Source organism: Rhipicephalus microplus, chromosome 1, assembly GCF_043290135.1.
Source record: "Rhipicephalus microplus isolate Deutch F79 chromosome 1, USDA_Rmic, whole genome shotgun sequence".
NCBI classification, from domain to species: Eukaryota; Metazoa; Arthropoda; class Arachnida; order Ixodida; family Ixodidae; genus Rhipicephalus; species Rhipicephalus microplus.
In genome coordinates, this window is record NC_134700.1 from 90670426 (window position 1) to 90686190 (window position 15765).

General features: G+C 41.2%; 1 protein-coding gene across 1 annotated transcript in view; it reads right to left on the minus strand.

Annotated features, from left to right (window-relative positions):
* The window catches only part of LOC119178512 (growth hormone-regulated TBC protein 1), a 30068-nt gene extending 14617 nt beyond the window's left edge, over nt 1-15451 (minus strand). Inside the window, exons 1-6 of the mRNA XM_037429718.2 lie at nt 15303-15451; nt 10159-10328; nt 8694-8740; nt 8204-8315; nt 4633-4751; nt 1604-1764 (exon numbers count right to left, since the gene is read on the minus strand). Coding sequence (XP_037285615.2) covers nt 1604-1764; nt 4633-4751; nt 8204-8315; nt 8694-8740; nt 10159-10328; nt 15303-15364 — 671 coding nt within the window. The 5' untranslated portion in view covers nt 15365-15451. The remainder of the gene's footprint in view (nt 1-1603; nt 1765-4632; nt 4752-8203; nt 8316-8693; nt 8741-10158; nt 10329-15302) is intronic.
* Nucleotides 15452-15765: the final 314 nt, after the last annotated feature.

The following is a 15765-nucleotide window of genomic DNA, read 5'->3' on the forward strand; positions in this document are numbered from 1 at the left end:
ACCCCACAAATAGGTTTCACAGCACATACACGCGCGCAGCGGCCAATGGCGGTCCCCGATTCGTACCATGTGATAAGCCAGTCGCGGCACTCGAAAAACGCACAGAAGAGTGATTCTTTTTATTATTTCTTGCACTGCATCAGAGAGAGAAACTCTTGTTATTTGAAGAGTGAGGCTCGACTCTTCGACTCATGCGATCAACAATGGCTAGCGGCGGCGCATTATCGGCGTCAAGGTGCTCGAAGAATACACACTTTTGACCTTTTAACTGGCACCTTGTGCTCTTTAGATGAAATTTTAAAGCATTTCCAGTTAAGTCTCAACCTGTATTATTTTTTTCATAACAATAGAGGTACTAATTTTGTCAAAACAGGCGAAAATAAAAAATCGGTAATTTTGAAAAAATACTCGCGTTTTTCGACCCGCATCTCCTCTTAACACTGTGCTAATTGCAATAGGAGATGTAGGAGAAAATTTGTTTTTGCAGATGAAACATTAAGACGTATATTAAGAACCTTCTGGGAAATCGCCTATCCGGAAGCCTTCGGGTGGTGGAAAAGCCACTGACAAAAGTGTGTCTACATTCACAGGACATACTTGAAGACACCTGAGGCATTGTATCAATGTCTCTAATAAATCTTTTCTTCTAAAACTTTTCCCGACTTTTATTGTACAACCTCTGTAGAATGAACATGCAAGACAAGCGCTGAATACAACATTTGTGTTTTTAAACATCTTTTCTGTTTTTGTGCTGTAAGCCAGTGAGTGACGCATTACCAGCAAAACCACGCTTAAAGAAGCCCTGCAATGCCTTTTTGTCAGAATTGTACAGTGCTGGAGTTTTACTTAACCAAGGTTCACTTAACCTTAGAGTAAAGCTTTGCAGCAGGGTGCATTTTTTTTTTAAAGGATGTACTTATGGTAAAGCATCCCTCCACTGCAGTGAAACCACCTTCACAAGAGGAGGGGGTTACAAGTGGACTTGCATACACCAATCCGTTCATTTCGAATCCTTCCGAATTTCTGATAATTTAAATGAAAGCAAATTCAAATGATTTACTATACATTCAAACATTCGAAGTGCTCGAATATTCACACAATCTTAGTTAAGCAGGCTTAACTCATAGCCACACTCATACTAACAAATAATATAATGTCAGCGGGCACCACATTAAAAAACTGTGCTTTCAACGTCCCCAAAGCTCGGGCACATGTGATCTTAAGGCACTCCTCCACTTTCGGGTACTAGTTCTTCATGATTTAAGGGAAAAAAAAATTTTGGAAGTGATGCCAAAACTATGCTAGTATTATTTATATGACACATCAGAGCTTTTGTGACTCATTTTCAGGGTAATCGAATGCAAGGTTACAAATTACAGCACAAAAACCCCAAAAAATGATTCCACTACCAGGGTCCTTTAATATCACACACATTGGCTTCATCGACTTACCACACCAACAGTATTGCTTCCCAAATAGACTGCCGCAAAGATTTCTCAAATTTATCAAAAACGAGCGAAGTTACAGGAATTTGTCGCATGTTCGAAGTGTTCTTTTTATCATCCCAACAAGTGTTATGAAACAGAGAGGAAGAGGAGCTTGCCTGATTAGCTCAGCGAGCACCTCGATGTCTGTGAGAAGGCCAGTCATGTGCCGGCCATAGTAGTCGGGCAGCAGCCGCTCAAGCAGGGCACGCAGGAGCCAGAAGCTGGACTCCTCGTCCTCTGTTGCCAGCAGCAACAAACCCGCTATGAAGTTCAGACCCTGCATAACACCGCCACAGCAGCTCCTCTGATGCACTGGCTGGCCATGTCACACAACTACATTTTTCAAACTAGGACTTATAAAAAGAACGGCAGATGAGTCTACATCCTTGAAGCTTTGAATGCTGAATTTTCCCCCAAAAAAAAAAAGCCTTTGCAGATGGTCAAATCACTTCGTTGCGGTTTTTGAATGTACAAAATGTATAAATGCCATTTTGTAGTCGAGCTTTGGGAATCATACAGATAAAAAATCAATGTGAAAAGTCCACATCTGTGACCTGAAGTGAGAACAATTTACACGAAAAATGCACGGCCATTAAGCATCGGTTGCATTTCCCCGCCTCCATCGGAAATGCAGCCGCCGCAGCCGCGATTCGATCCTGCAACCTGCGGGTCAGCAGCCAAGTACCTTATCCACTAGATCACCATGGCGGGGCATGGACACGAGCAAAGAGATCTGAATGAGAAACGCATCGACCGACGACTGAAAAAGTGCACTGCGCCGGAAAAAGAAAGTAGACAGGAAAACTTCTTTGTGTATGCACAGGCACGCATCGCTGCCTGTCAATCCTGCACTTGTGTGGATCTACACGAAAGATAACTATTCAGGCATTTCATTTATTCTTTCTCATGAATTCTCACTAACTAGCTCACCTTTGTGCTGTTCTAAGTTTTTGCTCTCACACTAACATGTGGTCATAAACTGAGGGTAAGCCAATCAGGAAACAGTGCTCTGCAAGTGTCATTTGTGAGAAGCTTGGTGATTTGTATTGTGCCAGACAAAAAAATTGTGCCATTTGTGTGCAGTTTTCGTGTATGTTTTTGTTGACACCTGCAGTTGTAATGTCTGAAATACACAACACTATCACCAATGTAAGACATCCAAAATGAAAGGAAAGTCCCTAAAAACACTATGTAGTGGTTTTAAAAACTGACTTTTAATGACATCAAGTAATCAGCAACTTGTAGAGGACTAATATATTTTTCAACGACCATCACAGTGTAGCTGTTCATGTCTGCCAAGCCCTCAATAAAGTATCAGGTCAAAGAACATTGAAATACGCTTTTTTTCTAGCATGCCTTTAAGTTCAAAACCTCTGATTGCATAATAATTCTCAAAAAAGTAAGATCACGTCCCTTCTGTTTGCACAGTCGCTGTTCCCACAGGTCACGAGATCTAATCCCGATCGCAGCGGCTGCATTTCCGATAGGGGCTAAAGTGCTTAAGGCCTGTGTGCTTAGATTAAGATGCACGTTAAAACTTAAGGTGGTCGAAATTCCCGGAGCCCTTGACTACGTCTCCCCTAATCATATGGTGGTTTTGGGACTTTAAACCCCATCAATTATTATTAATATCATCTGCTTGCACAGGATGGAATCACCTCACCTGAAAAACTTGCGAATCTGCAGCAATACTGCTTCCACGGGCCTCTGTACTGCCATAAAGCCTTCCCTCTAGTTCTTCAGTTCTTACATGGAGCTTGGCCTTCGTGTTCATTTCCTTCATGAAATCTTTGCTTGCATAGATGTCACTCACTCTCTATGTCATTCAACTTGATGACTGCTTTGGTCACATCCTGACCTAATTGGATGACTGGTGCCAAACAAGACCTTCATCGCCTTTCATTATCAACACTGCCCATATACTTTTGTGAAGTCATTTTTTTCACAACTAACTAAACTACACACACATCTCCAGATTATCAACCTCCCCTACTACAAAAGCGGCATTAACATAAAAGTGAGAGCAAAGATGCCTCATCATGTATTTTAGACATTACAACTGCAGCTGTCAACAAAAACATACACGAAAACCGCACACAAATGGCACAATTTTTTTGTCTGGCACAATATTTACTAGCGTAATGAACCCACTCACATAATGAACTCGCACCCCACACTAGTCATTGACAAAAAATCTATATTTTAATGTATGTGTCTGTTCATTTCATAATGATACCCAGAGCCCTTGATAATCGAAGCAATATTAGGTGACACCATTATATCACAAAATAATGATGTTAAAACATAGTTCAACAACCATGCTAAACAGCTGTGAGCAGCTCAAGCGCAGAAGATGTGGGTCAAAATTTGAAAGTCGTGGCTTTTGCGGCGGAGCACCATCTGTCGAATGCAGAAGAAACCCAAGAACACTGGCATAAAAACAAAGTGCAAAGGCGCAACTGCGCTGGCAGTGCAACATGAACTCGTAACCAATTGCGCGGCCAACCGAGACTGCATTTGTTTGTTGGGTTCTCGCAGCGAACTTTGTTAAACGCCTGCTGCATAGGGCACGTTGGGCTGGTGCACTAGCTACATGGCCGGCTTTAAACTTGGTCAAACAGCTAGTCGAACATGCGCTGGAAACCGAGTGACTGGATGGCACTTCAGCGACAATCTGTGCACATTCATTATTGAATAAAGCAAGAGAAAAAGCTTCAAACTACAAAAAAAGAAAAAGAGGTCCATCGTACATTTTGTGGACCAGAACAAGAAAATTTTCCCCCAATGAAGAGCGAAGTTCTGAAATACGCAAAAAGGCTCCAGAACAGGCATTCCTGTCACTGACTTCATGGCCAGAAATGGTTTCAGAGAGAGTTTTTTGATACTGCAAAGCAAAACTTCTGCTCTTATAACTCCCGCAATTCTTCTTTCCCACGTAATGAACCCTCCCCCCAAATTAATGTCAACATTTCTGAAAAAAAAATGAGTGGGTTCATTACGTGAGTAAATACAGTAAACATCAGGAGCAAAAATTTTTAGGTGGACAACCAGGTCGGCACCTGTACTAAATATCACCCATTAAGGCTGTAATCCACTCGTGCCGACAGACACTATACCCTTTACTTCAGTTGACTTTCTGTCGTACCTGGCAGTAGCCGACGCCCTGATTGAAGTGTGCGTATGCGACCAGAATGTTGAAGAGTGACTTCTGCTGCTGTCCACCCCCTTGGAAATACACATTGTCAGGAAATGTACGAGGTACATCTGTAACAAACAAAAATCAAGACATTCAACGGGTATCTAAACTGCGCACTTGCATCTGAGAGCATGGTTTAGCGGATGCATTTCAACTGTTGCAACAACAATACAATGAATAAATCTCAGCTGTCATTTTGTAGTCGAGCTTTGGGAATCATACAGATAAAAAATCAATGTGAAAAGTCCACATCTGTGACCTGAAGTGAGAACAATCCACACGAAAAATGCACGGCCATTAAGCATCTCTCGCGCCCCCAGCCATGTGATTATACGCAGCCAAAAACAACATCGGTGCACTCACTGCAGCACTCAGTTCCTTAAAATGCCTGCCACTGCATAAACTCGTTTTTCAGAAGAACTTATACACAAATATTCTCTGAACTTTAGCAGCTACACGCAAGAAAACTACCAGCTTTCTGAAGCTGAAGTCACCCCAGTGAGACAGAGGTCACACAATCAACCTGGACCAGCAACCCTCAATGATTATTACTCCGGCAATCTGGCACCAACGGCCCATCACCATTGTAACCTCTTCTGCCAGTTTGCCTTTTCAAGTCACTCCCAGACACGCGAGAGATGAGTGTTGTACAAAGCAATAATGCAGGTGTGTCTATGGAGAGTGGGAGCTTTCTAGGACACCATGTTTGCACATCAGCCTCAGCTTGCATCTCTTTGCCAGAGTTTCAGCAGCGCAGATACAGAGAGCTAGTGCCATGCACCCGCCCTTTTAGACAGAAGTTCAGAGGCTCTTGAACAATTTGAACTTTTCATATGGATAGTTAGTGCTTCTAACGCTGTAAGTAATGGCTAATTATTCATTTATTATTCATTACAAATATTTATGTCAAGAATTTATAGCTTTTAATTAGTACTACTCTCATTTTTATAATAGAATTGCCCATAAAAATATTTCAATGTCCTTAACACCACCCAACTGCACCACTAAAAGATAATATCAGTGTAACAGTTGGAAAAAACAAAAAATCTGCCAAAAAAAATACACCCACCAGTGAAAGGGTTAATATGTCTCACAATTTCCACAGCTTCCACTTGGCTCCACTATCACTGTCACATAAAAAAAGGTCACAGTTTCACTGCAAAGGGTGAAGCAATGAATGTGATAGCAGCGAATTCTAATGCTATATGAGACGAGGCACGCAGCTAACTCTTCTGAATCCAATCTCGCGCATCCCAACGAAACACTGGTGTAAGAGAATGTGGCCCAAAAAAATGTCTGCATGAGTGTTAGCACGTTCCATTAGGTAAAACATATTGAAAAGCTACATGAAAGACTTTCAGCACAACGTAAAACAAGTTGAGCAGTGCCAATAGCAAATTTTGAGTGTGAAGCGAATCAAATATTTCATGAACATTTCTAGGTTATTTGTCTAACATTTCAAAATAAAATTGCAAAAAAAAAGTTTGAGAGGATTCCTAAACATACTCTTAAGATAGAAGCATGAAAGTGTTTCTTCTGGCTAGGTTGATGAAGTGCCGGTGGAGTGGTGTTTCCTAGTTGTCTTATTAAGAATGAGGCAATGCAGAGGCCAAATTGTGTTGATGAACAGAATTTGGCACAGCTGAAATATTGCCAACAACACTTTACATGTAAAAGGCAAAGATGATCTTTCTTTAGCCTCTCCTCTTTTTTCAACTTCTGTGGATGCCCAACTGATCAGTGGGCTCCCTTCAAGTCTGGAGTTCTAAACCTGCCTTGTAGATGTCGATATAGAAGAAAATCTCAAATTTTGGATGCTAAAACTGTTTGGAAGCATTTGATGTTTTGGAGTTCCTGCCCGAATTTCAGTTCCAAAACAGTATTAATTGATTCCCCCCCCCCCCCATCCTCCCACTGCGACATCTATCAGCTTTATGTTAGAACCAGTGTTTTCTGGAGTAAAATAATATATATAGTTACGATCTGAAAGGATTGATTTTGATTGATATGTGCGATTTAACGTCCAAAACCACCATATGATTATGAGAGACGCCGTAGTGGAGGGTCCCGGAAATTTCTACCACTTGGGGTTCATTAACCTGCACCCAAATCTGAGCACACGGGCTTACAGCATTCTTGCCTCTATCAAAACCGCAACAGCTGCATCCAAGACTCAATCCCATGACCTGCGGGTCAGCAGCCGAGTTCCTTAGCCACTAAACCACCACGACGAGGCATACTTGAAAGAAAGCTTTGGCACAATGCGAGAATATGGTGGGATGAAGCATATTAAAAACTTGAAGGGGTTACTGCCAATTGGACGTTGATTGTATTTGTATCTGGAAGGCTCGAATAGCTGAAAAAGTAAGATTCCAGTGTGAATCGAATAGCAAACACTAAATTTACTAAATCTGAAATAGTCCCAAACTACTAAAAATGAGCTAATAATGCTGTTGAAAACAAGTGCCACAAAGTGGGCCATCTAGCTGCGAACAGTGAAAGCAGCAAGCTGTGCAGGCAAACAAAAACGCAACCGTGCTCAGTACCAATCTTGAGGTATATCGGATGCTGCAGGGGGTCCAAAACAATTTAGGCATGTAAACTATTTTAAAGAAAGCAAATAGTGCTCCGTCAATTTTAAAGTAAAGGTGTGACAAGTGTTTACGAATGTACAGGAACATTTTCCCTCCACATAAAAGTGTGCTGAACCGAGCATCACTCTTGAAAATAAGGCTGTCCTGTCATCTACAACCAAAGAAAGAATACATGAAGCGTAAACTAGACACATCATTTAATGTGAACCAGTGAGTTCTCCAAGGCAGCAGAACAACACGATAAGTGCACAGCAGGCAGATATAACTCATAGGGTGCCCCCACCCCCATGTTTTGCACACTAAAATGTTTGCACGCATTAAGTGTTGCCCACTCAATTCCGAAAACAGTGGGTGGATGCTGCCCACTAAACAGCCACAATGCTTCATGGACGTACAGTCTGGCCCTGCTACACTAACGCATTTCATGTGGTACCTTGCTTATACTACTCTAGACTAAAACCGTCCATTCCCAATTTCCGATCTGCAGCACGCATTCAGACTTAGCTCGATTAAAGAGGAAGGAGGGAAAGAGAGAAATATCTTCAAAACAGAAGACACACTGTGCGATTCCGGGAAAGTTAAAAATTCCCCGCAGCAACACAGAAAACTTCAAACCGGTACACATTCCAACAGACGCAGAAACCATCTTTTAAATGTCATACCATACGCTGCATCACGTATTGGACAAGATCTAATTACTGTGCAGACCCAGTGTTTAAGAGGCAGCCCCTGCGAGCTTTTGCTGTGTTTATGTCTTCATTTAAATGGGCAATAACAGCAGCAAACATTGTAAGTAAAAGGAATGATCAAGTCTGGTCAAGATAGGAGGCAGATGGGAAGAGGCATGAAAGATGGAGATTCCAGTATAGTACAGAGTTTCAGGTGTTTACAGCATACCAAAAGTGACTGCACCAATGCAGACTAACCGATCTGGATGGTCTCGACAAGGTCTGGCCGACGGCTCTGCTGCAGCAGTGACTGGTAAAGGCCTCGTTGCTCAATCTGCATTGCAGCTGCTCCCGACAGGACCATCCACACCTGATGAGAAACACAAAGTTGGGCCAGTTAAAAGGTATGCTGCATACTACAGAAGACACAATATGGGCACTTATGGGCAAAAAGAAGACACAATATGGGCACTTTCTAAAAATTAAATTATAGTAGCAAACAATAAAAGAAAATGTCCGTCAGCATCTACATGAGGTGTAACTACAATGATCGTGCCACCTTTTAGTATGAAAGTCTCCAACAAGTGCATGTACATTTTGACATTTATACTTGATGATGATTTTAGTGTGGTTAAAGAAAGGCATGTTACGAAATTTTACTCACACCTCCACTTAAACCGCTCAAGCAACCACATATGCTCCATGGAAATGTGCAAGAACAAAAATAAAGAAAAAGGTTAACCATTACCTGTTTCCTGTGCTCTCGGGGAACACCTTTCCTCACATACCGCTTCACTGCAAGGCAACGAACAACTACTGTCAAATTGCTGCTAGTGTCATTACATCAAGGCATCAACAATGCTGATCTAACACCGTACTTCACAGCCTGTGAGCGCTAGAGCTCATAAAAATCACTGGTGAATGATGGGAAAGCAGAGGGTGGCGTGGACACACATTCTATTGGTTGGATACACATTTAACGATATAATGATAATTTATATTTCAACTCCGCACACAAAAAGCACCAAAGTTAAAATACCAAACACTTTAAATACTATAATTAGATCATTTACCTTCATTGATGTGTATGATACTGCTTACTTTGCCTGTTTTTAAGAACCTGAAATGATTAATTTGATAGAAGAGGACACCCCCTTTTTTTTTAATGTTTCTCACATTGCAGTGAAATGACTAACGAGGTAAGACCAAAGTTTCTTTATTGCATGCTTTTTTTTGTGCCTTGGCACTTCCATATATCTTCAAATATCTTTCAAGTCTGCTGCCTTTCTAGCTCTTAAACAGACAGAGTAGTAGTGATAAGACTGCAGTGTCTTATTTTTCACTCCTTTCATTTTTTCTTACCCTTTAAGGTGAAAATTGTGATATATCAGCTGTGAATATATTGTACTTACATAGTTTATTTCAAGGCATTCAATATTCTATTGTGATAAAGAGAAGGTGACAAAGAGTTGATTCGTGGATTTTCCAGTAATTACCCATAGGTAGAAAGCAACTAAAAATCTTTAGTAATTCTGAAATCAATGATGTTATAGTTTTACATAAATAGCATAAAATCTCTGGATTGAAATACATAAGTAACTTGTTATTCCTTATATACAATTCAAAGAAGCTAAAATACACTATTGACGTAGCTACCAGAATGCATTGCATCAAATAATTAATCTAAAATAGTAGTTGCGAATTCAGCAAGGTAACCGTTTGTACCATTACGTAGAACATTAAAGTTGAATGAAGGCACATCGAATATGCAGGAGGTTTAGATCACTCAAAAATAAATAAACCTTGCTTTTTGTTAGCCACCACTCGATAGAATTGGCAAGAGGTGTATCCAGCCACTTATTCTAAAGGAGGTGGTCACGTAAACTAGCACTGAAGAGGGGGCGTAGTCATGACTTTCTTGTTTCTCCTAGCAGGAAAACCCCTTCATAGCACAAATACTGTTAATGTGTGCTCTCAGTAGTTTCACTCTTTTGTCCTAGTTGGTGATAGGAGGTGGACTATGAGTACTGAAGTAAGGATAGGATCAGTCCTACTAGCCCACCTCTGGATCTGCCAGTGGAACTGGCAGACAGGAGTTGCGTCTACAAATGTGGACAGAGCACCCTGAAGGAGTTATTTGAACAGTGTACAAGTACATCAGAAGAAGTGCAGAAGTTTTGCAGAAGTACATTGGGCGTATAAAGCCTACGCACGCTTGGCACTGCTGTTACGGAGGTTAGGGTAGGCAGCAGGCCTGGCGTTAGACAGTAGCTGGTCCCACTTGTGAAGGCGCCGCGCCAGCACCGCCCGATAACCACGCCAGAACGTTTCGTGAACCTCGTGGTCAAAACCTTCTGGCCACTCAAAGCCATAGGGACCCACCCTGCGAGAAGACACACACAAGTCACTCCAGCGAACCGCCCTCCTAGCAGAGTTTGCTGCCAGAATCCCAAATAGAAAAGTTGGTGATTGAAGGAACAACATCATTGTTAGTGCCCCATGCATTCATCATATGCTGTGCAGTCATGCACGAATGTCTGCAGAACAAGAATGCTGCGTGTCTTGTGACCTATACATAAAGTACGAAATTCAATAGCACAACACACATATTCATTTAATTCAGCACACATCGTAATTCTAAGATGCATGTTCACAACACAAGAAACACATTTTCATTGGTTCTGTGTACTCAAACCTTTTACTCACAAGAGTACCTACAGCTAATAAGCAAAACAGCTAATGTTTGCATATTTTATACAGTACAATGTATAACTATCTTATGTATTCGAGAAAAAGTGCATTAACATCAATATAAATGCTTCATGCATTCAGCGTGTGCACTATCTAATGTTTACCAAGTCAGCGAGAAGTTTTCAATCCTGAACAAGTAAAGTGTACAAAGCCTCCCTTATTACCATCAGGACAATTAGTTACTAGCTTGAGTCAGAGCTCTTTGATTACTTTGTGCATTTCTTTTTTTTACTATTCTACTTTTGCATCATGTGCCCATTTATCTCTGCAAGCTGCACAAAACAATGCAAATGTGATATTTTAAAAAAATCTGTATCTTTAAAGAGTCGCTGAACAATAAACACCCATTCATTCAATGGCAATTCGACATTATTTCATCGACTGAAATAATTTTAAGTCCCTTAAACAAATATATTAAAGTGGTTATAAAAAGCACAAATCCGTGCTTCCAATAAAATGCTTTATTGAATGCACCTGTATTCACTGTTTTCACATGCCTTTGTAGCACAGACAAAAATAGTGAACGAAGAAACACTGAAAACAGTGGAAAGAGAGAAGGGGGCAGATATTCGAAATCTCCCAAAGGGGGGACACTTGCTCAGCATTTTGCAATAGCAAAATGTAGTAAAATATTAAAATTAATCTTCCAATATGATAATATTTCACATATATTTATGAATCAAAATATTACACATGGCAAAAAGAGCATATCTCCCATAGTCTTCTGCGACAGAACTTTGTGCACGAGCTTTCACATGTTCAGCCAAATTGTAAGCTGGCAGTAATAGCCGTACTGCACCTATTCCCATGACATAATTTTTTTTTTTTTCAACTACCAGGATTTTTTTTACTTAGCAGAACTGAAAGATGGCCGAGTTGGAACTTATCCATAATTCGGCAGTGCACAAAATTAAACGCACGATAGAAAAAAACAGAACAAGCGCTGGACCAACACTTGTCCTGTTTTCTTCTCTCATAAGTTTAATTTTGTGCACTGCCCAATTGTGGATTAATTTCTTGACAAACCACATGCAATCACTTTGGAGCTTTATGCTACTCTCAGAAGAACGCCACAGACTATCTAAATTTAAAACAGCACAGCAGGCAAGACAGAATGTGAGAATTTATTCCAGTTCTTCGAATAGTTTCGAGTCGCCTAATTTATGGCACAGTTTCCTCGTCATAAAGATAACAGCGTACAACTGCTGCGGCATGTTATCTATGGTGACAGCATATTCTGATAGAATAGGGTGAATGAAGCAGTGTGGATGCGTGTTATCTAGTCCACTACAGTGTAATAAAGGACAGAGGGTCTATTTGCGCAAGTGCGCAAGTGCCAGAAGTCCACAGCCAAAAGTGAAAATGGTCACACTTGCAAGAGTGCAATGCAAAGTTATGTTGATTATAAACATGTAAAGACGGTGCCAAAATTTGAATGGTTCAAATATCACATTTTAACAACCCATGTGAACATGCTCACACAAATACATGTAAACAGAACTTGTGGGCGGAAATACGTGTGAAATCAATTCGTGTTGCCTGAAAGCTTCTCTATAGTTCAAGAAACAATGTTCACCTGTTTGTATGTGCAACAACTGGTGTTCAAATCTGAGCATAATTCAAGAACAATTGGTTCTGCCTTCTATTTCTTTTTAATCTTATTTGCTTTTCAGGCTGAATCATACAAAAGATTTATGGATGACATTTGTTACTTGGATATCTGTCAACGGGACCTGCTAACAATAGCAATCAGAAATTTAGACCCACAGATGTGGTCCTTATTTCATCCTCAACTTGGCCAAAATAAAAAAAAAATTAGCCATACATAATATCTAAGCAAGTTGGTCCGGAGCAAAAGAGTGAAGGAACATATCCCCAAAAAGTTACAATGAATGAATTCATCAGCATTGCATGAAATGCTGACTGTGCAAATAAAATTTCAGGTTCCCTATGTAGAAACAATCAACAGGTTTTTACTGCACTGGTACATCATCTAACACTCTATTTACTCTTGTGTAATGCCTTTTTTGTTGTTGTTTTATTTTCGAGATTTTCGCAATGTGAAGTGTACCTATGACCTATGCCAAAATTCAAGTTGTCTAAAAAGTAGAATGATGCACACCATCTTGTTATTTTTTTTTATTTTCTTTTCTCCTGGAAAGGCACCTTTCACATTGCAGTTGTGTTACAATTGAGTAAATAAAGAAAAACTTGCACACGTATATAATATAGCTTCTGACTTGTATGCAGTCTTGCCTTTACGTAGCGATTCAGTGCAGTTGAAACATTGGCTTGTTTGTACATACTGATAACAAGAAAATGACGTGATGTGCTGTGCGTCTTCTTCCTGTGTCCCCATTCTTTCAGAATAATTCGTTTTTTTTTTCTCGTCAATACAGTGATTCACTGTCCAACTGCAGCACATAAAAAAATTAAACATGCAAATCATACTCGTTCGTTAACTCCAGCTTCACCTACAGCCTATGCTAGAGTTTAACAATGGATCATTAACAATCTGCATGGCATGCAAACAATGGCGCGAGACCTTCTGCTTTGACAAATGCTTGAATATGCATCAATGTCTATGACACCTAAAAGCAACATATATTGATGCATTAACAGACATGAACAATGAATCGCTGCCAATTCATCCAACTTATTTTTATGCACTGGTGCAAAGAGGTAATAAATCACCCTGCCCTACAACATCTTTTCCAGATGCTAATAATACAACGGAGGGCCATATGTAGAGTACGTTAATGTGGTGTCAGCTATAGAATGCACAAGCCACTACAAGATGTTGCTTCAGTAAATAAAGATTCACACTGACAGAAACTTCGAAAGTACGAAGTGATTTATCTTAAAGATGTGAGAGGAGTGTCAAAAGTATGTTCCCTGACAAAAAGCAAATTAGCACAAAACCTAATAATTAAAGAAAGCACTCAAAACAGGGCAGACAACATCAATGCTGTGCGTTCACGTATTCTGCCTACGCTTTCCGCCTGTACAGCTCAATAACAAGCCCAATTCAACACCCTAGTTGAAATTCTAGGTTGCTTTTAAGACGGATTTATTTAAGATTAACAGATTGATACGCACCAAATTAACACGTCATCGTCATATGACTAAGGCGACCAGAGACATCGTAATGAAAGTCTTTCAATAAACGCATGGCTTTCTTTACCACCAAGGTATGAAGTTCTCATTTATTATTTCATTGCTTTTGATTACTCAAACATTAGCCCCCTTTTTACTTTTCCACAAGCTTACTCTCCTTCTCTCGCAATGAGTGTGCTGGAGATAAAAAAAATACTTTGATAAACAAAGTAGTGGCTGCTGAAAAGTTTGGACACACACTCCAATGGCAATCCTTGATCGTCGACTTACGTTTACCACCATACAAAAGTACTTGCATGATTAGCCTTCCATCTGATCTGGCAGTGCATGTGTGAGACGAGAATGCATATTGCTGCTCACGAGCAATTCAGCAACTGCTGGATGTGATCAGTTGTTTTAGTTAATAATGCAAAAAATCATTCAAGCTGTACAAATGAGGCCACTGATTGGTGGAATTATTTTTCTCACTAGATGTACAACCATTAATTCCCCCATTTATCAATATGCTGCTCTGTTTATCCTATTAAGTTTTAAAAAGTGCTGCACAACAGGTATTGTTGTGACACACTGTGTTGAGGATTTAATGTCATGTTTGCCTAAAGCTCCTGCGTACCTGATACAAGATGCACGACCGCGTTGAACAGAGCGTAGTTCTTTTGATCTTTTCGAAACCCAGGCTAACACACCCATCAAAATTACTTTTGAAAGTTAAATAAAACTACGGCTAAGTTTTTCGTGCTTCATACAACGTTTTTTGATGAATTAAGCATGCTGCAAACGAAACCATGAGCTGTACATGTGTTAGGTCGTCGTCTATAGCGACGCATGCCTGCAAAGTGTACGAGCGCAAGACGAGCCTCGGAAATCACTGTAGCAGAACACGCGCTGATCGAATTATGATGCCGAGTGACGGCGTCCGCAATCTAAAAGGATGAGCGTGCGCCAACCTCGAAACCCTTTTTATTTTTTTAATATGTATTTCCTTTCTCCACACTGTGCCGATGCGTCGCTTTTCCTGGCACGTTCAGCAAACCGTGCAAGAAAAGAGCTTGCTGTCGGCAGCGCTTGACGCCCCAAGGGGCGTCATCGTCTCCAGTTTCGCGGTGCAGCGCCCGCCGGAGAAAGAGCGAGATACTTGCACGCTCGAGCGCGGCCTCGACAGCGGCCAAGCACTCGAGCGTTCGCCTTGCTTTTGCAATCGACGAGCGCGTCGTACGCAAGCGATGCAAAGCAGCGCTTTGATCAGCCGACACGCGCTTCGCGGGACGCACTGGGCCAAGCCCGCGGCCACCCAGTGCGGCGATGGTCTCTCAGAGAACGAGAATAACGAAATCGCCGGCAGGTAAACCGTACAAAACATTGCTCAGCGCAGCACAACACGCGTCACTACGACCCGAAAGTCCCGGTCGTTCCGTTCAATTCGCGTCGCGATGTTCACAAAAACCGGTTCCGTCGAAGACGCTGTGGTAGTTGATGAATGATGGCTTACCTAGCGCGCTGCTCGTTCCCCGCAGACATCGATGATCCATCAGCGTTGGTGACAACAGCCATGCCATGCTCTTGGAAGCACACCTACCCTGCAGACGAACCATGCGAACGAACCCAACAAACAAATGCACGCACACTCGATACTGTGCTGCCGCTCTTGTGACGCCAGGTGACGCCAGAAATTCACTTTCGGAATTCTATTATATAAATGAAAAATTATGTGTGCTTGCGTGCGAGACCACATCAGTTCATTTTTTTATGCCGTCACTAAACGTGCAATTAAAGCAAGTGCCCTGCGCGCGAAACCCCAAACCTTGCTACTCGTTCAAAATTCATGCTAGCAACACTGTAAAACAACTTGCGCGGGAGATTTTGAACTTAAGTGTTCTCTCCAAGCGAAGATTATTTTACAGTTCCCAGGCCATCAGAGTAGAATGCCGCAGCTCATGCGCTTCGGTGTGTGT